At 45.6% G+C, this 23,618-nt stretch overlaps 2 protein-coding genes across 10 annotated transcripts in view; both read right to left on the bottom strand.

Annotated features, from left to right (window-relative positions):
- Positions 1-2,061: 2,061 nt before the first annotated feature.
- LOC117423133 (mitochondrial ubiquitin ligase activator of nfkb 1-A-like) lies at positions 2,062-6,464 on the bottom strand. 2 transcript variants are annotated; one of them, XM_034038589.3, is made up of 5 exons: positions 6,376-6,464; positions 4,833-4,980; positions 4,539-4,626; positions 4,094-4,214; positions 2,062-3,637 (listed from the first exon to the last, which is right to left on the bottom strand). In XM_034038589.3, the coding sequence occupies exons 2-5, from the start codon at positions 4,947-4,949 to the stop codon at positions 2,893-2,895; spliced, it is 1,071 nt and encodes a 356-aa protein (XP_033894480.3). In that variant the 5' UTR covers positions 4,950-4,980; positions 6,376-6,464; the 3' UTR covers positions 2,062-2,892. The 2 variants fall into 2 exon arrangements, with proteins under 2 accessions (XP_033894480.3, XP_033894482.3); XM_034038591.3 differs by lacking the exon at positions 6,376-6,464 and adding an exon at positions 5,368-6,369.
- Positions 6,465-6,951: 487 nt separating this feature from the next.
- The window catches only part of LOC117423531 (endothelin-converting enzyme 2-like), a 42,410-nt gene continuing 25,743 nt past the window's right edge, over positions 6,952-23,618 (bottom strand). For 4 of the 8 annotated variants that reach the window (XM_034039471.3, XM_034039472.3, XM_058990465.1 and 1 more), the window contains 15 exons: positions 21,860-21,984; positions 19,855-20,001; positions 19,445-19,510; positions 18,050-18,238; positions 13,941-14,083; positions 13,507-13,621; positions 12,863-12,973; positions 11,980-12,078; positions 11,740-11,817; positions 11,177-11,280; positions 10,573-10,683; positions 10,199-10,266; positions 9,743-9,933; positions 9,275-9,370; positions 6,952-9,048 (listed from right to left, as the gene is read on the bottom strand). In XM_034039471.3, coding sequence (XP_033895362.3) covers positions 8,872-9,048; positions 9,275-9,370; positions 9,743-9,933; positions 10,199-10,266; positions 10,573-10,683; positions 11,177-11,280; positions 11,740-11,817; positions 11,980-12,078; positions 12,863-12,973; positions 13,507-13,621; positions 13,941-14,083; positions 18,050-18,238; positions 19,445-19,510; positions 19,855-20,001; positions 21,860-21,984 — 1,820 coding nt within the window. In that variant the 3' untranslated portion in view covers positions 6,952-8,871. The remainder of the gene's footprint in view (positions 9,049-9,274; positions 9,371-9,742; positions 9,934-10,198; positions 10,267-10,572; positions 10,684-11,176; positions 11,281-11,739; positions 11,818-11,979; positions 12,079-12,862; positions 12,974-13,506; positions 13,622-13,940; positions 14,084-18,049; positions 18,239-19,444; positions 19,511-19,854; positions 20,002-21,859; positions 21,985-23,618) is intronic. The other 4 variants (XR_009307606.1, XR_004547800.3, XR_009307605.1 and 1 more) reach the window with 4 other exon arrangements.

Below are 23,618 nucleotides of genomic sequence, written 5' to 3'. Positions count from 1 at the left end.
TCCAGACCACACACCTAGCTGCAGTGGCTTGAATTTAGCATGCATTTACAGTTGTAATGTTATCACAGAATTAAAACTCAATCGTGAAACAAAACGAAACAAACAAAACTAAACGGGCACTCTGGTGAGAACAATACAACACTGTACATGCAGTCACACCTTAAATTAAAACGAAGCGGTAAGTTTGTAGCGGAGTGCGGAGCCGCTGTGTTGTATTCCATGGCTCTCCTGTTTTGGCGGGCTCCGCCAGGCCTGCTAGCCAGCTGACTGGATTGGTTTCACACCCCCTCCCACTCCCCGAGTGGAATCTTGTCATTGCAATCTGAGCCATGTCGAGTTTTTCTCAGTTCAATCGCTGTGTCGTGGCCTCTTTTTTATTGTTCCTTTGGGTCCCTGTTGTTTTGTGCGTGTTGTATTGTGATCAGCCCAATAACTGACTGCTAGGCATTTCTTACTTACAGTATGACTATTTGAATAATGATGGCTGGAACATCATTAGAATGCCATTGAAAGTCCTGATTAGTGACTTTATTTATATTCTCTGAAAATTGCCCTTTATTTAGTAATTTTTTTTTTAAAAAAACAGGTCAAGCAAACGAGCAGGTCAGTGAACGCTTGTCTGCTTCCTATCGCCTGCACTGTAGCAGAGGAGCGCAGTGGGAATGTGTCCTGCACTGCTGATAAATACCAGCTGCTGGTAAGGCAGTCCTGGGAGTTGATTATGCTTCTATAGCTCGATCGCTGGAATGGGGTTCAGATGTCAGCTGGGTGTCTACAGTAATTGGCAGTCACTCGCTGAGATCATAGAATGTTCTGTTTTCAAGAGGCTTCTCGGAATTCTGCATACTCTCCACTTCCAAGAACAGCACTACTGTCAATTTATTTTGAATAATAATAAAAAAAAAAACTCAGCAACGATTCAGAATGTATCTTTGAGATGCTGGCGTGCAGCTTAAACTATCGAGACAGTGCTGTCACCACGTCCTCTCCGCTAACGGCCTCAACTGGTAAACAATATGCTAATGGAGAAGATAAAACACGTGCAGAACAGTTTCACTCGTCAAAACGTATTACTGTATTGCCAAGATGTGGAATGTGAGCAGCAACGTGCCTTAGAGCCCTGACCTGCTCACTGCTGAGCCGCTGCACAGCACAATGACAGACAGCAACGTGCCTCAGAGCCCTGGATCTTCTCACTGCTGAGCCGCTGCACAGCACAATGACAGACAGCAACGTGCTCAGAGCCCTGGATCTTCTCACTGCTGAGCCGCTGCACAGCACAATGACAGACAGCAACGTGCCTCAGAGCCCTGGATCTTCTCACTGCTGAGCCGCTGCACAGCACAATGACAGACAGCAACGTGCCTCAGAGCCCTGGATCTTCTCACTTCTGAGCCGCTGCACAGCACAATGACAGACAGCAACGTGCCTCAGAGCCCTGGATCTTCTCACTTCTGAGCCGCTGCACAGCACAATGACAGACAGCAACGTGCCTTAGAGCCCCTGGACCTTTGTGACCACTTGTGTATGAATGATCCAAACTTTAATCAGACACATCTGTAGCAGCAAGTAAATTCAACATGGCAATGATGTTGAATAAGATTTTGTAGCACTGCGTACATACACGTACAACACAGCAGACAGCACCTGTAAGTAATGCGTTTTGAACTGAACTCTTATTAACACCTGACCTTCCTCCCAGACTCCAGGATAAGATGGGACTTCTGGTCTCTTTACTCCTCCTACTTCTTGTGTAGCACCTGGTTGTATGTGCATTTAAAACCAAAAAAAATTTAACAAAACTTGCAAAAAAAACAATGTGCATTTGAAATGTGCTGAAATGAGACCAAGGCTGGGTTTTGTGATCATGTGATCCGTGCAGTGCTCAGCCAGGCTTGCTGTGCCGCTCAATAAACCACATGGTTTGGAAGCTATCCCCCAGCGCCACCTTGTGGACAGCTGAGAGGATTCCTGGAATCTAACCCACAGACTGCAAACAGCACTGCTACCAATGCACAGCAATGGAGAGTTACTGTGAAGAGTAACCACAATGCAGCACACTCGCATTCAAGATACCTTTTATTTTACAGCAGTTAAAAAAATACAATTGAGCACTACAGAAATCATTTAAATAGACCAGAATGAGGTCACCACTCCCCCGTGACTGAATTATTCAATTATTAAACCCCTGAACACAGCCGGCCTGGTCGAGGCACACAGTGACATCTGGTGAGCAAAAGTTTATTGCGCAGTATGGTGCTGGGCTAGAGCTGAGACTTCAGGATTAACTGTTACAATGTCACTGCTGCTCTCCTCCCTGCACACAGCATGTCACTGTGGGGCTGTCCACACTGCAGAGCTGAGACTTCAGGATTAACTGTTACAATGTCACTGCTGCTCTCCTCCCTGCACACAGCATGTCACTGTGGGGCTGTCCACACTGCAGAGCTGAGACTTCAGGATTAACTGTTACAATGTCACTGCTGCTCTCCTCCCTGCACACAGCATGTCACTGTGGGGCTGTCCACACTGCAGAGCTGCGGGGTCCCGTGGGCTTGCAGCTCCACCAAATCAAAAGGCACTTTCAGTTGTTTTATTATTACTGCTCTTTGCCATGGAAAAGCATGTCAGCTACTTTAACCCTACTCTGCACCACATGCTGTGACAGACAAAGCTTCAGTTAAAGCTATTGGAATGACCCCCGTCTTCCGCCCCAGGGTAGGTAAAGCCACAGCGTGCTGAGCCCCTAAGCCAGAGAATGAAGATGCAGCTTCATTCAGTATCCAACCCCACTGCCAGTGACCTTGGCCACAGAACTTCACATTGATAAAAAAGGCACTTCATGAATAATATTCATTTATAAAATACACAGTGTGTGTGCATAGAGCAGGGTCAGGCCTGGTAGAGGGGCACCACCCTGGACACAGCGCTCCGGCAGATGGGGCAGTTTGGGGAGGGCAGTGCCTGGTAGCATCTGAAGCAGCAGCAGACATGTCCGCAGTTGAGGAGCACGCAGCCGCGGGGCCGGGACAGGCAGATCACACAGGTGTTCTCCGTGATCTCTCCATCCCCCTCCTCTTCCTCCTCTCCTGCTGACTGCCTGACCCCCAGCCCTCCCAGACTCATCCTCTCGAACTCCCTGCGCCTCTGCTCTCTCTCTCGCTTCTCCTGCAGCCTCTTGTAGTGCCTCCAGGCCACCACCAGCAGAAGCGTGGCCCCAGCCAGCCCGCACAGCGCCGCCAGAACCCGCCAGACCCTGGCGTGGCCCTCCTGCTCCCCCAGCAGGCTCTCGAAGTCCAAGGGACTCAGGAAGTACTCGGAGCCATCGCTGGGCGGCCGCAGCTTGACCACACCGTCTGTGTCCAGGATGAGCTCTCCCACGCCAGTCAGCACGGCCCCCACCTTCACCATCTCCTCGGTCTCCAGCACCCCCTTGGGCTTCTCCCCACTCAGGTAGTGCCCGATGATCTCGCTAAAGCCGTGCATCGCCTGGTGGAACTTCTCGTGCACGACCTCCAGGTGCAGGCTCGACGCCTCCAGGGGGCTGAGGACCCGGACCGATCCACCAGCATGGGCCGTCACCAGGTCAAAGGGCACCGTGTACACCTGCTGGTGCAGGGTCTTCTCACTGTCCATCCTGTGGGGGTGGAGGGGAGAGAGTGAGGTCAACACCGTTGTTGAATTAGATACACTGTGTTTCTGTGTGGGAGATTAGATAGAAAATGAGAGCTGCTTAAAAGAAGACCTCTGCACAGACAGATATGTCTCTACTTCATTTTAAAAACAAAACTGTACCTGCTGTCAAGTAGCAACTTTAAAGTAGACACCACCATTTATTAACGGTCTTATGTAAAGCACCCTGGCTCTTCATCTTCAACCAATCAGGGAATAAGAGCTGGGTGAAGCTGAGGGGACCCCCTCCCTCCCCGTCTCCTACCAGCTGAGGGGACCCCCTCCCTCCCCGTCTCCTACCAGCTGAGTGGACCCCCTCCCTCCCTCCCTGTCTCCTACCAGCTGAGGGGCTGAGGGGACCCCCTCCCTCCCCGTCTCCTACCAGCTGAGGGGACCCCCTCCCTCCCTCCCCGTCTCCTACCAGCTGTGGGCAATGTTGTTCCACACCAGCTTGTGTTCCTTCAGAATGAGTTTCTGGATGACTCCGAAGCAGTTCTCCTGGTACTGGCTCCTGAGCGGCTCCCCGAGTGGCTGCACTGCCCCTGGGAACAAGAGCACACCTGAGTGAGTCACCTGTCTGAGCCCTGAGCCCTGCACCCTGCCCCCCAGCCTGCACCCTAGCCTGCCTCACGGAGCAGGGCCATACGGTCCAGTCTAGTTCAGACCGGACTTTCCAGAGATGGTAAATCAAGGAGAAAGGAGCAGTCTGGAGTAAATGTACTGACAATGTATTTAAACAAGCTTGTAAAATCAATAACTAATTCACATGGATGTGTGTGTGTGTGGTGGCAGCCTGCCTGGCTCTCTAGACAGTCCACAGTGCAGATAGAGCACCAAACTATATAAAGAACGAGGCTAGCATTTACCTTCAATAATAACGTACCGCAGACTCTTCCCCTGCATGGCGTTCAGGATGGCAACCAGCTGCTTGTCAAGGGGCAACCTTGGGGCGTCCTGGAAAACATAAACCGAAAACAGAACGTGAACAACCGCATGGTTACTGGAATATACCCCTAAACCAGCCCGCACCCACAGAAAAGGGGCTGAATCCAAGAAAGCACCTGGATTCTCCTTCTTTAAGTGCTGTGTGGCTCAGTTTACTGTGCTGGCTGCTTATAAAGACCAGGATGAAAGTATTCCCCCTGCACTGTGCTCGTTACCTTTAGCTTGCCCACAGTTTTGCTTTTCCTCCTGTAAATGTAGAAAAAGAGTCCTGATAACACGACGCTGGAGCCCAGACAGGTGAGCTCCAACGAGCTAATGGGGATGCTGTCCATCTTCCAAAATCTGCAGCTTAATATGTTATCACTGCAGAAAAGAAAGAAAGAAAAAAACAGGAATTAAATTGAATTAGAACACACAGGGCTGGCTGCACAGAGTCAGATTGACACGACTACTGCACTAGATAATGTTACCTCAGACTAGCGCTAATCCGGGTCTGGAAACATCACTAATGTTATAGACTAGCACTAATCCGGGTCTGGAAACATCACTAATGTTATAGACTAGCACTAATCCGGGTCTGGAAACATCACTAATGTTACCTTATAAGGTATCACTTTAGAAACACTAAAGCAATGTTTGTCTTTTTAAATTCAGCACTATGAAATGTTTTATAGTTACAGACGGCATACCCAAGGTACTAACTTAGCAAATATGCTAAGCTGATTTCTGCACCACCAAGGGGAAATGTACCTTCACTTGTGTGATGCAATCGGTCACTCATCTCAAAGAAGAGAAGCTCTGCGGTGTTCTGATTTTGAATAGCTTTGTTCTCTGTGTGTACAGTAACCTCACACAGACAGACAGCAGCAAGGCGCGTGCAGGTCACCGCTGTGAGTGATACACTCTCTCACACAAGGTCACAATGAGTCAGTGTCTGACCTGGGATTTCAAGCAGAGATCTTGTCATAGGCACCTATAGACTTTACTGCCTGCTTAGATCAAACAAAGCAGGTACAGTGTCAGTAGAACACACACACCCCTCCCTGCTTGGGGTCAGACGCTACCTTATGTGTTTAGCCTCAGTTAAATGCCCTCAGTATAAAAGCAGCCTCTGACAGGGAAGCTCTTTGTACACAGGACGTTTCAAATAATATGACTGCATATTTCTTTTTTGGATATATCTATCTATCTATCTATAGAATAGCAGTCTGATCCATTCCAGGTTTTATGTGGAGCCTAAATCACAGTGTATAGGTAGCGTGCCGAAGCATATAAGTAAGGATACAGATCCTAGCTTATAAAAAAGACAAACAAATTGAAATCCAGAATCCTCTTGTTTTGCAAATATCGAAAGCGTTGCCTGAACGTAGTTAGTACAGTACTAGCAATGACACCTCTGTTATAGCCTATGCTCACCCAAAGATATTACATTGCATGCCTCTACTGATTGTGTACGCACAGCGCTGACTGTGTTTCTGATAGTCATTATTATTAGTTTCTTAAGATTACAATAAATATATGCCTAGTAGTTTCTTTCGCTTCATTTAAATACACGGAAAATCCCTACAGAACAAGCCCAGGTCACTGCTCGCTCGTCCCTGTGCTGTGTCATCCCGGTACCCGACACGTTCTCGTTCCCGGTTTATTTTGCACTGCGTCGGTTTTTTTTTTTGGTTTACTGGGTTAAACAATCCTTTATAGTAATTAAACACCAAAACTACTGAAGACGTGGAACTGATCACAAAAGTCAACCTGTACCTTTCCCGACAGCTTCCTCCGAATCAGTCATGAAGATCCTTCCTCTTAGCCACATAGTGCAATGTGGGAGTTGTAGTTCATTCAGTCCAGACAACAAGCCCCGGACGTCATTGCCGCCCTCCTGTGCATTGCTCGACGGGAACTGTAGTCCTGTTACTGCTGGCTCGCCGAAAGAAAGCAGAAAGAGGTCCCTCCCTCCTGTAAATAATGTTGCTATTATTATGTCACTTCAAGTTTGAAGTTTTAATACACATATGGTTGTAATCGTGTCGATAATGAACCTTGTTGCGTCATGGCATGTATTTCTAAACCCTGTTCCAGCGCTGCTTCAGTCAGCTTAGAGACTGCTTGTGGTGTTCATGACATCCCAACACTTATAAAAGTTCACCACAGTCAGTTTGCAATTTCATCTTTCTTTACATGGTTGTTTTTTAAAATGTGATTTCCATGGCTTCAGTACCGTGCTTTCACTGTGCTTTATTACACGGTGCTATGCTTTTACTTTGGGAAACGTTCAGAACAAACCTCTTGCATTGTGTATTTTTTTTTTTTTTTTCAATAATCTTGTACAACAGCTGAATGCAAAGGGATTTAATCAACCCTCAGGTCAAATACAGTGTGTTTCATACAGAAGATTGGCTGTCCAACAATCAAAAAAACTAATGAACAAAAAAAGCCAGCAATCAAAAACAAATTCACATACAATCATAACAATTTCATTACATTAAACAAGGCTTAATAATAACAAGATAACAACATACAAGCAGTCAGCTGGGCAGAGGTTTGAGAAACAGTGTGACAGTGCAGAGGACCTGGAGCAGTTTGAGAAACAGTGTGACAGTGCAGAGGACCTGGAGCAGTTTGAGAAACAGTGTGACAGTGCAGAGGCCCTGGAGCGGTTTGAGAAACAGTGTGACAGTGCAGAGGACCTGGAGGGGTTTGAGAATCAGTGTGACAGTGCAGAGGATCTGGAGCGGTTTGAGAAACAGTGTGACAGTTCAGAGGACCTGGAGCGGTTTGAGAAACAGTGTGACAGTGCAGAGGACCTGGAGGGGTTTGGACACTCCAGGACCTGAAACAGTGTGACAGTGCAGAGGACCTGGAGGGGTTTGGACACTCCAGGACCTGAAACAGTGTGACAGTGCAGAGGACCTGGAGCGGTTTGAGAAACAGTGTGACAGTGCAGAGGGCCTGGAGCGGTTTGGACACTCCAGGACCTGAAACAGTGTGACAGTGCAGAGGACCTGGAGCGGTTTGAGAAACAGTGTGACAGTGCAGAGGACCTGGAGGGGTTTGAGAATCAGTGTGACAGTGCAGAGGACCTGGAGGGGTTTGAGAAACAGTGTGACAGTGCAGAGGACGTGGAGGGGTTTGGACACTCCAGGACCTGCTCAGACCCTCCTGTCACCCGCAGTCTCGTCATCGTCTGGTCTTTCCTTCACAATAATGGCACTCGGCTGAATGCAGCACTCTGTGGCTTCTTGCAGTTATTGTTATTACTCCGTAATGAATTACAAACTGATTTGGTTTACAATCGTGTCATTTACTATTGGATCCACCCTTTATGTATCAGATATGTAAATGGAGATATTCACTGCATGTGGGAGCGTTGTTGACACTGGCTATCTGTCTGCATAGGTGCAATGCAGTGCTGAAGTGGACCTCGTCTTCCCTATCCAATGTAGCGGAACAGAACTGTGACGTCATTTAAGTACAAGTATAAATCGAGCAGGGCAAGGACCAATCAGGAGTTCACTCTGTACTTCAATGATGTCACAATGTGTACTTCCACAAATCACATTTAACTAGAAGGGTGAGCGCCAGAGTTTAAATCATGATTGGAACACTGTGAGAGAAGTGATGTGGCTAATCTGAAAGCGATGCCATAGTAAGGAAAAGGTCAAACTGACAGTACTGGAGTTATCAGACAGCCTCACAAAGATCCACTCCAAGGAGGAACAAACAGGAAACACAACACTCAGAGCTGGCATATTTAAAGGCATCTGACTGAAGTTTCTGTTTACTCCCTGTGTGCTCCCTGTGTGCTCCCTGTGTGTTTCCTGTGTGTTTCCTGTGTGCTCCCTGTGTGCTCCCTGTGTGCTGGTTGAACAGACACAGAGCAGAGTGACACAGAAACACCAGACAATGCCTTTCAGACAACAGCTATGGGAGTCGCACACCAATGCATGGTCAAATCTCACTAGACAGGGTCAAGACTTTACCAGTCTTTTTTTTTCTTTTTTCAGCTTTAATATCTTTACCAACAAACCAGTATGTATCCTTTGCAGAACACAGCTGTTATTATAAATATTTGATCAAAACAAGAACAACTTATATTTAACAGACAAGAACAAAGAACGGACAGGGAATGGTGCGCTGTCATAATGAAGGACATAAATATAAAGACAGCCTGTATTGTAGCTCTCTTTCTCGCTCAGGTTTTTCTCTTGAATTCCAGCATTATTTTGTCTTTTCCACAGTAAAGTCCAGTGCTCTCTACCACACCTCACAGCGCTGGCCCGAGTTCATCGGAGAGCCCGTGGGACACTTGAAGTGTTCCGCAAAGTCTTTGGAGTTGGAGAGAGTGCCGATGACCCGGAACTTGGGGGGGCTGTGGGGGTCGGTCATCAGCCCCTCATGGGCACTCTCGGGGGTCCGAACCGAGCACCAGACCTGGAGAGAATTAAACAGAGAAACAGGATGGGGATCCAGCAAAGGGGTGGGAGCACCGTACCCTGGTACAGGGTCATAAACCAATAGCAATATTAGCATCACATTGTTATTAATATTTAGATCCACATACCATAAAAGATATATAGGAACATATTATCAGCTTTTTCAATCCCCCTGTTTATTAGCACTGTAACCCTGCGACTCTTTGCTGCTCCGGCTGCCTCACCTGTGCAAATCCCACGAAAAAGAGCTGGTGGTTGTTGAGCCCCACGGCCGGGAGCAGCTTCTCCTCACCGTTCCTCTGGAGCCATGACCGGTATGCCTGCGAGGGTCAGAAAGGATATTGGGAATTAGAGCAGTGAACCGTGAGCCTCTCCCTGCCCGGTGCACCTCCGTTCAGAGAGTGTATTGAACCGTGAGCCTCTCCCTGCATGGTGCACCTCCGTTCAGAGGGTGTATTGAACCGTGAGCCTCTCCCTGCCCGGTGCACCTCCGTTCAGAGGGTGTATTGAACCGTGAGCCTCTCCCTGCATGGTGCACCTCCGTTCAGAGGGTGTATTGAACAGCGAGCCTCTCCCTGCCCGGTGCACCTCCGTTCAGAGGGTGTATTGAACCGTGAGCCTCTCCCTGCCCGGTGCACCTCCGTTCAGAGGGTGTATTGAACAGTGAACCTCTCCCTGCATGGTGCACCTACATGATAGGCAGCTTTGAGACCCCCGTTGTCAGCGATGTTCTCCCCCAGGGTTTGCTTGCCATTGATGTGCTCTGCGTTGATTGTGTACTGGGTGTACTGCTCCTCCATGCACGCTGTGCGGTTCTTAAAGGCCTCCAGCGAGGAATTCTGCCACCAGGGGCGAAGGTTCCCGTCCTTATCGTATTCCCGTCCTGCCAGGAAGAAGGAAGCACAGCTGAGTGAGATGAGAATACGAAACGGCTGCAAAGCTTTTCAGTGCATTTATTCCTGTGTGATGCACAATGTGCCGACCAACGCTCATGACAGAGTTACAGTGGCAAGGAGCACCCTTAGGGACACCGTGCTCTCTCTATCCGGACGCTATAGAACACATCCCAGCGTCTTCACACAGATATTGTGTTGAATGTGCTGGTTGAAGTGTTCAGTGGAATCACATCCACACTGAAAGTGACAGACCTTGGTCATCGAAGGCGTGTGTTAACTCGTGACCCATCACCACTCCGATTCCACCAAAGTTCAGAGCCCTAGAAAGAAAACATGTCAAAAAATAAAGTTTTCCAGAACAAAACTTCTTTCTTGCTCAAATTCTAAGGTGTGAAATGTCAATGCACTATGAAAGCCCTCGCCTGTTTAGACAAGTGTGTGTTTAAGACCATTGGTAGCAAAGGGTCTTCTGTATTTAGTGACTATTCTGCTGTGCAGATTTTCTATGATAAAGCTTCCCCTGCCTGGTGTTATTTGCATGGGATTCTGCTCTGTTTAGATTAGTTTAGAGATTCAGCCAGACTGTTTGCGTTTGCAGCTCTATGGCAGAACAGAGTTGGGCTTACTTGGGGTGGTCCCTGGCATAGAAGGGGGCCTGCAGGATGCCTGCTGGGAAGACGATCCCGTTCTTCGTCGGCATGTAATAAGCATTGACTGTAGGGGGCGTCATACTCCACCTGCACAGGTGAGAGAGAGAGAGAGAGACACACACAGGACAATGTATAAGGTACTCCACACACAGGACAATGTGTAAGGTACTCCACACACAGGACAATGTGTAAAGTACTCCACACACAGGACAATGTGTAAGGTACTCCACACACAGGACAATGTGTAAAGTACTCCACACACAGGACAATGTGTAAGGTACTCCACACACAGGACAATGTGTAAGGTTCTCCACACACAGGACAATGTATAAGGTACTCCACACACTCCGCTCGGAGAGCCCTACAGGTTTCACAATAGTCCACAGCATCATGCTAGAGCTGAGAGACTGAGGCTGCTTCCACACTGGAATGACCTGGGAGCCCAGAGCTTCCACATTCCTGCTGCTTTGACATGAAATGAGATTTTAAGTGCAGTATCCCACAGTACAACAACACAGGGAAAGCACAGAGACATGACTTTAATAAAGGAAAGGTCATTGTGCTTCTCAGGTAAACTCACTGGTCCTTGTTGGGTGCTTTCCGAAGCTGGTCTGCCATCACTTTGGCTGAGAAGTTGTAGAAGTTCAACATGTTCTGGAAGAAGGAGTCTTCAGAAACGTCGTACTGAGGAAAGAGAACAATACCGTCTATCACCCATCATCAACACAACAGAATCCAATGCAGTGTCCTTTATCAGTCATTGAAATGATCTAACATCTGTGCCCTCAGATTAGTATGCAGCGTCCTTTATCAGTCACTGAAATGATCTAACATCTGTGCCCTCAGATTAGTATGCAGCGTCCTTTATCAGTCATTGAAATGATCTAACATCTGTGCCCTCAGATTAGTATGCAGCGTCCTTTATCAGTCATTGAAATGATCTAACATCTGTGTCCTCAGATTAGTATGCAGCGTCCTTTATCAGTCACTGAAATGATCTAACATCTGTGCCCCCAGATTAGTATGCAGCGTCCTTTATCAGTCATCGAAATGATCTAACATCTGTGCCCCCAGATTAGTATGCAGCGTCCTTTATCAGTCATCGAAATGATCTAACATCTGTGCCCTCAGATTAGTACTCACTCCATCATAAATATCGTCCAGATCTTTGTTATCCAGAATGAAATCAGGAAACCCGATCATGTCGTAGATGGCATCCGCCTGAAACAGGAGAGGTTTTTAATCATTTCCTGCACTTCTTTTTCGACAGTAGATGCTGTCGTCACACCTAAAGCACAGAGAAACGCCAGCGCACTGCATGCCACCTGTCTCCTAGCTGTATGCAATAAATAAATGCATGCATGGATTACAAGCATCCCTTACTTTTTCTTTAGCTGCTTGTCGGGTCTGGCTATCCATCCAGCTGAGCTCATCTAGTCCCTCCTTGAAAGCGGATCTGATTTCATTGATCATTCCCTCCGCCTGCGGGATAAAGAGGAAAGATTTTTTTATTTATTTATTTCTTAGCAGACGTCCTTATCCAGGGCGACTTACAATTGTTACAAGATATCACATTATTTTTACATACAATTACCCATTTATACAGTTGGGTTTTTACTGGAGCAATCTAGGTAAAGTACCTTGCTCAAGGGTACAGCAGCAGTGTCCCCCCACCTGGGATTGAACCCACGACCCTCTGGTCAAGAGTCCAGAGCCCTAACCACTACTCCACACTGATAAAACTGCAGTGAGACAGCCTAGGGTAGGCAGTACAGCACGACAGCAGACTGAAACGCGTGGCCCATTTATAATCCAGAGCACTGTGGTACTGTTGAACTGAACTTTTAACTGCAGAGCCCATTCATTCCACAAGGTGGCAGTCACACACATGTAATTTCACAAACTCACAGCTCTCCTGTTTTCCTCATTGTTGAGTCGAGTGCCAACTCAGAACAATTTAGACCAAACCCACTCTGTTAACATGGTGTTACTATTTCAGGGAACATGTGGATATTGGAATTGAGGTTTTAGCTGGCTGCACTGTAGAATCTTACTGAGAAGATTAGAAATGAGTGAGGTTTGCTACAAGTTGGATTTTGGCAAAGGTTTGAACATAAAGCAAACAGCTGAAAATTGTGTCTGCGGACCTGAAATAGAAAGTTACATTAGTGGGAGTGGAGTGCTGATGAGACTGGTTTTATTATTGAGGGGTTGTTGTGTGTACTAAGGGTACAGGTAAGGGGATAGGGGAAGGCTGGGCACTCACAATCTCTTTGCTGTGCTTGTCGAATGTAGCCTTAACGAACAGCGCGCCCAGAGCAAAGCCCAGCGTGTCGTCCGTGTTCCCGATGCACGTCTGCCAGCGAGGCGTGCAGGACTGAAGGGAGAGAGGAGGAGCAATGAGAGGGAGAGAAAGAGAAAGACAGGAAGGGAGAATAGAGGGACATCTTTACACATCTATTACAGACTGGGTACTTAGAGGAGCAGAGATTCATTCTGTGGGTTTGATATAACAGATCATTCATTTTTGTATCCAGTGTACTGAGCCAGCGAGGCTGACTGAAGTGCAGCCTGCAGCTGCTCAGTGTGCTCGCTCAGTGATTGACAGCTCGCTAGCCTTTGCTAAAAGCCGTGTTCTGTTGCCATGGCAGCCACTGAAATTTCAGTCAAGGCTGCTAGTTGTCAGGCGCTCACAGAAAGGTACAGGCTGTTCCCGGGCTGTCAGGCTGTAAGCATAGACATCATCCCCTGTGATCCCTCCACTTAACGAGAACATTTCACAGCACCTCTGCCTCACTGTGCTCCTCTCAGCTCTGCTTTTAAACACAAGCGTCTGCATTAACAGCAATGTAACGATTAACAAGTGGAAGTGAACCAGACTAACGAAGCCCTGCTCCCCCATCCCCTCACCTTCTTGGTGCCGTACAGACTCTCAAGCAGCTTGTCCTGGGCGTTCTCGAAGCGCTGGTCCAAGCTGGAGGCTGTCTTCTGCACGAGGTTCCAGATCATGTAGTTGTTCAACAGGCTAAAACGGGAGAGCAAACACTGAGGGGCAGTGATAACGGTAAGGTTTTAAACCCTTGGCTAGCACTCCTTTAAAGAGCCCTACTAGTTGTTGGCTCAGCATCATCCACCGTGCACGCAATATACTGGAAGGAAGCCCCATTAGTTCCACTCCAGGAGCATTCCAGTAAATCCAGTTCCTGATGTGTTGCACAAACAGACACTTGAACAGAACATGGTCAGCAATGCTCTGAAGCAGCTCTGTTGAATAGCTGGCTATGCTCAGTGTGCCCCACTCATGCCCCTGCTGGTGTCAGGTGTGGGAAAGGGGGGCACCTCACCTCTTGTCAGTCTTGTTGATGAGCTCCGATACCTGCTGCAGGTACTCCCTGGCGTACACCACCACCAGCTCTGTGTCGTTCAGGTCCAGCGGAGACAATGCTGAGGACAGGTAATCCAGCCAATTAATCACAGGAGCCAGAGTCTGCAACACAGTACGGAGCAAGAGAGTCAAAGGGCAATCTACACAGAGCAAGCTATACAGTTATACTGCAGTGTAGAGAGCTATCCAACACAGTGTGGAGCGAGAGAGTCAAAGAGCAATCTACACAGAGCAAGCTATACAGTTATACTGCAGTGTAGAGAGCTAACCAACACAGTGTGGAGCGAGAGAGTCAAAGAGCAATCTACACAGAGCAAGCTATACAGTTATACTGCAGTGTAGAGAGCTATCCAACACAGTGTGGAGCGAGAGAGTCAAAGAGCAATCTACACAGAGCAAGCTATACAGTTATACTGCAGTGTAGAGAGCTAACCAACACAGTGTGGAGCGAGAGAGTCAAAGAGCAATCTACACAGAGCAAGCTATACAGTTATACTGCAGTGTAGAGAGCTAACCAACACAGTGTGGAGCGAGAGAGTCAAAGAGCAATCTACACAGAGCAAGCTATACAGTTATACTGCAGTGTAGAGAGCTATCCACTGCACAGAGCTACATGCTACACAGAGCTACACGCTGCACAGAGCTACACACTGCACACAGCTACACACTGCACACAGCTACACGCTGCACAGAGCTACACACTGCACAGAGCTACACACTGCACACTGCATGGATCTCAGGGAATTTTAATCTGCTCTTTGCCTGCCTGTCCACCTCCCTGTTCCTCCCTCAGTCTATTAGTAAGCCACAAGCAGCCTGTGACTAATTGACCAATTTCTGCAGGAATGCCTTTCCTGTTCACAGCCTGTGATTAAAATGCAGTTTGGCTGATGGTTTTATTCACCCGGCCGTGTGACAGTGTGTAATCGCTCTGCCAGCTCTAATTCCAGGAAGGGTTACCAAAACCAATAGAATTTCATGACCTGCTTTCAGCCTAAACCAAGCCCATTCATCTCATTGATCTTGTTAATCTAATACCAACCATGCCAGCCTTGGAAGGGCACTTGAATCTCTTCCTGCTAGTTTTAGAACTTACAGTACAATTATATTATTACTTTGAAGAAAAGTTTCCTGTATTTGCGCTTGCTTCAAAATAAGAATCCTGAATATCCAATTGCAATGGAAGATATACGACTGAAACACTGGAGAAGACTACATTTCACACTGGAAAAGACACAGTACTTTGTCAGTTATTACTGTTATAATGCTTTTAACCAATTAACACATGTACTGTATTAGGTTACATTGGTTTAGGAGACCTACATATTTTTCATAACTTGAAACAAAAGTCACCTATCCTGCAGAAGAAGTATTTCGCAGTGTGATGTGCAGTATTCTGCAGCATGCAATTTCTGAACTTGTTTGTATTTACTGTATCCAGTGTGTTTACTTGCTGCAGCCCCTTCTTCAAATAGAATAAGAAACTCAATCATCTGTCTAAGCTGCTTGGTATTCAAGTAGCATCTCCTGTCCCCTCGGGTCTCCGGTGTAAATAATGTAAAAAAGAAAGAACAAAGCCTGAGCGTCTTCCCTGGAATTACAAACAGCTTGAAGCCGTACAGCTGAGCGGCACCCCTTCCACCCAGAGGAGCAGGGAGGTAGTCCCCATCCGGGGGGGGGGGGTGGATGCAGATTATTCTACATCACAAAACCACCACATGATTCTGCACAGCTGGAATGCTGCTTAAAAACAGGCTATGACCAGTACAGTGCTTGCAATGCCATGACAGCAGGTGTCTATGCTATAACAGAGTTTCAGAAAACAGTTGTACCTTGCATCTGGACTCTGGCTCAGTTCCTCCTGCCCTTAAGCTTGCCCGAGTTACGCTGGTACTCAAAAAACTCTCCCTCGACCCGGCTGACTTATCTAATTTCCATCCCGTCTCCAATCTCCCTTTTCTCTCAAAAACTCTTGAAAGTGCTGTAGCTAGTCAGCTGATGATACATCTCACGGATAACTCTTACTCTTACTCTTGCTCTTATTGTATTACTTGTATTGTAACACTTGAAATGTATTTGCTTACGATTGTAAGTCGCCCTGGATAAGGGTGTCTGCTAAGAAATAAATAAATAAATAAATAAATAATAATAATAATAATAATAATAATAATAATAATAATAATAATAATAATAATAATAATAATAATAATAATAATAACAATCGGCTTGAATCTCTACAGTCTGGTTTCCGGCCACATCACAGTACTGAAACTGCTCTGCTCCGGCTTGTGAATGATCTCCTGCTCAATGCTGATGCTGCTGCTCCCTCTGTGCTTGTCCTCCTTGACCTAACTGCTGCTTTTGATACCATAGATCAGAGCATTCTTCTTGACCGCCTTCAGAAGTATGCTGAGATCTCTGGAACCTGTCTCTCCTGGATGTCCTCTTACCTATCCGGACGCATGCAATCTGTTTTCTATGCTGGATGCATGTGGTCTTGCAAACCCAGTCACTTGTAGTGTCCCCCAAGGATCTGTTCTTGGGCCCCTTCTCTTCAAAATCTACATGCTTCCCTTGGGTCACCTCATCCGCCAACACAACCTCGTGTTTCACTCCTATGCTGACGACACCCAGCTCTACTTAAAACTCAACCCTGGAAGCCCCTCTGCCAGGGTCCGGCTCGCGGCTTGCATTCAAGACATCGAGGCCTAGGATGTCTGCCAATTTTCTTCAGCTGAACACTAGCAAATATGAATTCCTTCTAGTAGGATCTAAAACTCAACTTAAGAATCTCAATATAGCTGCCCTGAACCTCAGAAACTGTCTGCTGCTGCCTTCCCCCACAGTACGAAGCCTTGGTGTACTTCTTGACAGCAACCTCTCCTTTGATGCCCACATTTCCTCCGTAGTCAAATCTTCCTTCTACCATCTCCATCCCTACCTTTCCCTTCCGGATGTGGAGATACTTTGTCATGCATTTGCCGCCTCTCGACTCGACTGCTGCAACTCTCTTTATGGTGGTCTCCCGGCACACACCACAAACTGACTGCAGCTAGTTCAGAATGCCGCTGCCAGGATCCTTACCAGATGTAAAAAATGTGATCACATCACCCCCTGTCTTGCTCAGCTGCACTGGCTACCTGTAAAATTCAGGATTATTTTCAAAACTCTCCTGCTCACCTACAATGCCCTTCATCACACAAGTCCTGAGTACCTCCTCAACCTGCTGACCCACTTTGTCCCTGCCCACAAGCTGAAGTCCTCCGACTCTGGCCTGCTTGTTATCCCCAAGCAAAAGTGCACCACACTTGGAGAACGCTCGTTTAGCTTCATGGCTCCGACTCTTTAGAACTCTCTCCCAGCTTTGGTGCGTGATGCTCCCACCGTCGCTCGCTTTAAATCAACTCTCAAGACCCACCTGTTCTCTCTTGCTTTCCATGCTCTTTAAGCCTGATATCTGCTATTAGCTGCTGTGTTGCTGCTACTATTTCATGTATTATGCTACTATATCATGTGTTATGCATTTTCCACTGTATTTAATGTATTAGGCACTTGTTTATACTGTATATCATGTATTATGCATTTCTCTGTATTTAAAGTATTATGTATTTTCTTGTTGTTACTGCATCTTGTAAAGCGCTTTGTGATGGTGGTCCACTATGAAAGGCGCTATATAAAATGAAGATTGATTGATCAACAGCAAAGAACAGCTGCTAAGATATGCCAACTATTTACAGACATCCTCGGCTCTGTGTTCAGAGGCACGCTTATGTATAATGCGCCAGTTCTCCAGATAGAAAGTGCTTTTGACACTGATTGAATAGATGGGCCGGCCTTTGTTTCTGACTTCAGTTTCAGATCGTGACATACAGCCCGTGCTCATGCTGTATGTCATTTAACGCACAGCATATCCAACACCACCCCAGGGAATGAGGTATGGCATTTTAATACTGAAGACACAACACCCTGAGGGAGTGGTAATGGTGCAGCTATCCCTGTAACAGCACAGAGCAATTTCAGAAGGGTGGACAGATGGACAGACTCACAGACCCAGGGCGAGTACGGTACCTGCAGGTCCGCGACGGTCATCTTGTGGTAGATCTTCTCCTCGTCTCTCCGCTCGTCCTGTGGCACGGTGATGTTGGCCAGCGTGGTCTCGAAGTCCAGGATCTGCTGCATCTGCGCCCGCGTGGTGTTGTTATCCCCGCCCAGGAGCATGCCCAGCTCAGCCATGTACTCCAGGTATGCCGTCAACACCTGCCAACGAGGAGTCGGGATGAGAGGAACACCAGGAGCACCACCTGCTCAGTGAATGGAATACAGTCTGCAGACCCTGGGTCATCTCCACATCTCACTACCAAACGTGTGGGGCCACCTTTATCCTGCTGTAACACTTTACATGCAACTCGGCTCAAACCGCATTCAGTTATTCTGTTATTTAGAGTCGGGGTTGAGTAATTCAATACATTTTCTATTCATTTAACTTTTCTAAACTGTTTAGCAAAAGCCTTTTTTGTAGTTGGTCAAAACCAACTTGATTAGTTTGTGAATGCCGTCTTGCTGTTCATATAAAATGCATTCGGCTCTTTGGTAAAGCTCCATACAGTAAGAATCATACACTGTGTGTTACACCCCGTATAACAGTTCACCACATTAAGTTTGCAGTGTAATTTCTTAGCTTCCCCATGCTTTTCCTATGAAGTTACCATTGTTTATCATGGTTTTAAATCTGCTTTACCTTACATGCCTGGGCTTTATCGTGCTTCACTATTCTTTATTATACATTGCTATGCTTTTACTGTGGTAAACGTTTATGAGGGACACATCTCCGCACACACACTCACACTCGAATTACACAGGCACAGTCTATCCCCCCAGCTGTGGGAACATTCCTGCTGAAAGTTCAGAATGAAAAAAAAAAAAACAACAGAAATATTGGCTTTCTTTTGAAATACCTTTCCGTTTTTGCAGCTGGGGTTCATTATCCTGACCAGAAGACTTCCAGCCCTCTAAGCAGCAGGGTTTGGAGACTGGTATTAGAGGCAGGGGGACTCGTTCTCCTTTAATAAGGCATGTCAGCAGCATATATGTCCCCGGCCAAGGATACAAATAATGCATTGCATGTCTCTGTACTGCTGGGAAGTAGGTCAGAGTGTGCATAGGCAATGCTCTGATCACAAACAGTCACAGATAGCTTCATCAAACCTGCTGCACAAGACACAGTCTTCTGTATTTGGAATAACTTTTTTACAACAAATATCTATGTAATGTGTAAGACATCATGAGAGTGTCAAAATGATCAACAGATGATAGCACCTTTAGGGCTAATGGAGCCCACAAAGACAGGCAGACTGAGTGTTGAACAGTCCTCAGTCACTCCCTCTATATTGTGTTAATGTCAGCGTTCCTGTCAGCAGTATGCCACGCCATCTTGAAGTGCCAATGGGGGAAACAGACACTCACCTTTTCATTGGCTGTCTTGTTGAGGTAATAATCCCGAGAGGGAAGGAACAGTCCCGACTGGTCGACCTGGAAGGGAGGAAAACAGGAAGATGAACCCCCCTAATCTGCCAGCAGTAAGGAGACCCTTATGCTCACACCCTCAAGAGAGGAACTTCCCAATCTGCCAGCGGTAAGGAGATACCTTTGCTCACACCCTCAAGAGAGGAACTTCCCAATCTGCCAGCAGTAAGGAGACCCTTGTGCTCACACCCTCAAGAGAGGAACTCCCCAATCTGCCAGCAGTAAGGAGACACTTGTGCTCACACCCTCAAGAGAGGAACTCCCCAATCTGCCAGCAGTAAGGAGACACCTGTGTTCACACCCTCAAGAGAGGAACTCCCCAATCTGCCAGCAGTAATCTTCCCTCTCACCTGGATGACGTTGCTGTTGGAGTTCTTGGGGTCAACGCTCACATAGATGGTGAAGAAGGGCATAGCTCTGTAGGGTCCCGAGACGGTCTTCAGCACCTCCATGAAGTTGTCTTTATCCCAGGGGCCGGTGATGTTCCAACCGCCTATCTACAGATACAGGACAGAAGAGCATTCCCTTCATTTAACTGACAGACACACAGACGCAGCTTCATAGAAGCTAGGGCTCGAGCACATCAAAGCAGAGTATCAACTGAATAAATCCATTAAGAACTGGACCGAAAACCTTACAGAGTGAACCTCAGCATTGTAAAAGGGTAGAAATACATTTTTCACAGCATTCATAAAAATATACATTTCATGTCTCATGTCTCCTTCAGATCAGTTCATATTCTGCTTTGGACGCTAGAGAATTTGCCTCTGGGGGATTTTTCTGGTAATTCCTTCTGAATTATTTGAAAAAGGGATAAATAAACAACACAAAAAATTCTGAACCATACAAAAGAGTAGAGAGAGAGAGACAGCAGAAACTCTTATCAGTGTCACTTTAGCTTTCTTTCCTCCAAATGTCATCAATCCATGGGGATGAAGGGAAAGGAAAGAACATAAGAACATAAGAAAGTTTACAAACGAGAGGAGGCCATTTGGCCCATCTTGCTCGTTTGGTTGTTAGTAGCTTATTGATCCCAGAATTTCATCAAGCAGCTTCTTGAAGGATCCCAGGGTGTCAGCTTCAACAACATTACTGGGGAGTTGGTTCCAGACCCTCACAATTCTCTGTGTAAAAAAGTGCCTCCTACTTTCTGTTCTGAATGCCCCTTTATCTAATCTCCACTTGTGACCCCTGGTCCTTGTTTGTTTTTTCAGATCGAAAAAGTCCCTTGGTCGACATTGTCAATACCTTTTAGAATTTTGAATGCTTGAATAAGATCGCCGCGTAGTCTTCTTTGTTCAAGACTGAATAGATTCAATTCTTTTAGCCTGTCTGCATACGGCATGCCTTTTAAACCCAGGATAATTCTGGTTGCTCTTCTTTGCACTCTTTCTAAAGCAGCAATATCTTTTTTGTAACGAGGTGACCAGAACTGAATACAATATTCTAGGTGAGGTCTTACTAATGCATTGTAAAGTTTTAACATTACTTCCCTTGATTTAAATTCAACACTTCTCACAATATATCCGAGCATCTTGTTGGCCTTTTTTTATAGCTCCCCCACATGATGAAGACATTTCTAAACTCCTAGGTCTTTTTCATGTTCCCTTCTTCAATTTCAGTATCTCCCATATGATATTTATAATGCACATTTTTATTGCCTGCATGCAATACTTTACACTTTTCTCTATTAAATGTCATTTGCCATGTGTCTGCCCAGTTCTGAATGCTGTCTAGATCATTTTGAATGACCTTTGCTGCTGCAACAGTGTTTGCCACTCCTATTTTTGTGTCATCTGCAAATTTAACAAGTTTGCTTACTATACCAGAATCTAAATCATTAATGTAGATTAGGAATAGCAAAGGACCTAATACTGATCCCTGTGGTACACCACTGGTTACCTCGCTCCATTTTGAGGTTTCTCCTCTAATCAGTACTTTCTGTTTTCTACATGTTAACCAATCCCTAATCCATGTGCATGCATTTCCTTGAATCCCTACTATATTCAGTTTGAGAATTAATCTTTTATGCAGGACTTTGTCAAAAGCTTTCTGGAAATCTAAATAAACCATGTCGTATGCTTTGCAATTATCCATTGTCAATCCATTGTCATTGTCAATACCATACCCCTCTTCAACCTAGTTTTTAGTTTTCAAGCTTGTCTCTGATTTGGGCTTCACCCCCCCCCCCCCCCCCCTATGTTTCACTTTAGTTCAAAGAAGTTAAGCCATGGGAAGCAGTTCAGTAAGTTGAGTAGCCTCAGTCTGGAATGAAAAGAAGGGTTTGTTTTGCTTTGCTTTTGGTTATTTTCTGTAACCCTGGTGTTATTTTGTAAGTTGTGGTTGAAGACCTACCTTGTTGATGAGGTCTATGAGCGGCTGGGCTCCCAGCTCCTCGACGCTCTGCTCGTTCAGGCAGGACAGGTAGTAGTGCTGGGTCTTCTTCTCCGCCTCGCTGCTCGAGTTAAACGTGGTGTTCTCTGCAGGGGAAGCACAGTGCTGTCAGCTAGCTCACACTGCGGGAGAGGACCTGGCACACACAATGAACTCAGACAGACCACAATCCTCAACAGCAAACGTTACACCTGTGAGAGAGCAACACATTGAACCAAGACAACCGAAACACAGACACGAAATTCAGGACAAGCATTACAGGAAAAAAAAAACATGTCCTGTTCCTCAGTACTTTCTTAATGATAAGTTACTTTGTTTCTGTTATTTCTTTAATGATAAGTTACTTTGTTTCTGTTTTTTCTTAATGATAAGTTACTTTGTTTCTGTTCTTTCTTTAATGATAAGTTACTTTGTTTCTGTTTTTTCTTAATGATAAGTTACTTTGTTTCAGTTCTTTCTTTAATGATAAGTTACTTTGTTTCTGTTCTTTCTTTAATGATAAGTTACTTTGTTTCTGTTCTTTCTTTAATAATAAGTTACTTTGTTTCAGTTCTTTCTTTAATGATAAGTTACTTTGTTTCTGTTCTTTCTTTAATGATAAGTTACTTTGTTTCTGTTCTTTCTTTAATGATAAGTTACTTTGTTTCTGTTTTTTCTTTAATGATAAGTTACTTTGTTTCTGTTCTTTCTTTAATGATAAGTTACTTTGTTTCTGTTTTTTCTTAATGATAAGTTACTTTGTTTCAGTTCTTTCTTTAATGATAAGTTACTTTGTTTCTGTTCTTTCTTTAATGATAAGTTACTTTGTTTCTGTTCTTTCTTTAATAATAAGTTACTTTGTTTCAGTTCTTTCTTTAATGATAAGTTACTTTGTTTCTGTTCTTTCTTTAATGATAAGTTACTTTGTTTCTGTTCTTTCTTTAATGATAAGTTACTTTGTTTCTGTTCTTTCTTTAATAATAAGTTACTTTGCAGATCTTCTGTCTCACGTTTTGGGAACCGCACTCAGTTTAATCTTAACAAAACCCAGAGAGTTGTTTAAAGACTTTCTCAATTACAAAACTGACTAATTGCAGAGCCATTTCTTACTCTGTCGTTGATTCCACTGTTTCGTGTCTAACCCAGTGGGAGTGACCCATAACTGTGCTTGGAGTGCATGGGGCTTTACATACAGAGGTGCTGTCAGCAAGCAATGTCCTAATGGAATATCAGAGGTTATAACTGCCATGGAGACAAGGGTTAAGGATTGTTGATTTTCATATGCAGTGGAGCGTGCATCCTGGGTTTTGAATGGGATCATGTATACGTGCAGCAGGTGTTACAGCTAAGCAGTGGTGCAGAGTTGTATAACATTTAGGATTGCAGGGGGAATGAACACTGGAGAACACATAGTTCCTGAGAACAGCATCGGATTGAGCCTGAATGTTGCATCTTGTTTCTGTTGGTACCACACAGCTGTGCAGTCGACACACCAGGCTTCAGTCATTCTTGGCTACTCAGAGATTAAAACATGAAGGCAGAATTTAAAAAAAAGTCTTCTGTTATAAACGTGTTATTTATCTTTGCTGTATAGTACAGTGTGGACAGAGCCTTATTCTTACATTCCTTTTTTCTCACGTACAAAACCATCTACTTGGTTTCTGATCTATGAAATATCTACAAACACAGCCTCCAGTGCAAAAAAAAAAGAAGCATTTGTCTTCTTGGCAAAAAACAAAAA

This window comes from Acipenser ruthenus, chromosome 17 (assembly GCF_902713425.1).
Source record: "Acipenser ruthenus chromosome 17, fAciRut3.2 maternal haplotype, whole genome shotgun sequence".
NCBI classification, from domain to species: Eukaryota; Metazoa; Chordata; class Actinopteri; order Acipenseriformes; family Acipenseridae; genus Acipenser; species Acipenser ruthenus.
Note: the sequence above shows the minus strand (reverse complement) of the source record. Positions and strands in the feature narration are given on the sequence as shown.

Bases quoted from the DNA above. Each gene is read 5' to 3' on its own strand.
- LOC117423133 (XM_034038589.3), bottom strand. From the start codon at position 4,949: ATGGACAGCATCCCCATTAGCTCGTTGGAGCTCACCTGTCTGGGCTCC. The intron at 4,627-4,832 runs GTAACGAGCACA...TATGTTTTCCAG, and splicing joins AAACTGTGGGCAAGCTAAAG to GACGCCCCAAGGTTGCCCCT. The intron at 3,638-4,093 runs GTAGGAGACGGG...CCACCCCCACAG, and splicing joins AACAACATTGCCCACAGCTG to GATGGACAGTGAGAAGACCC.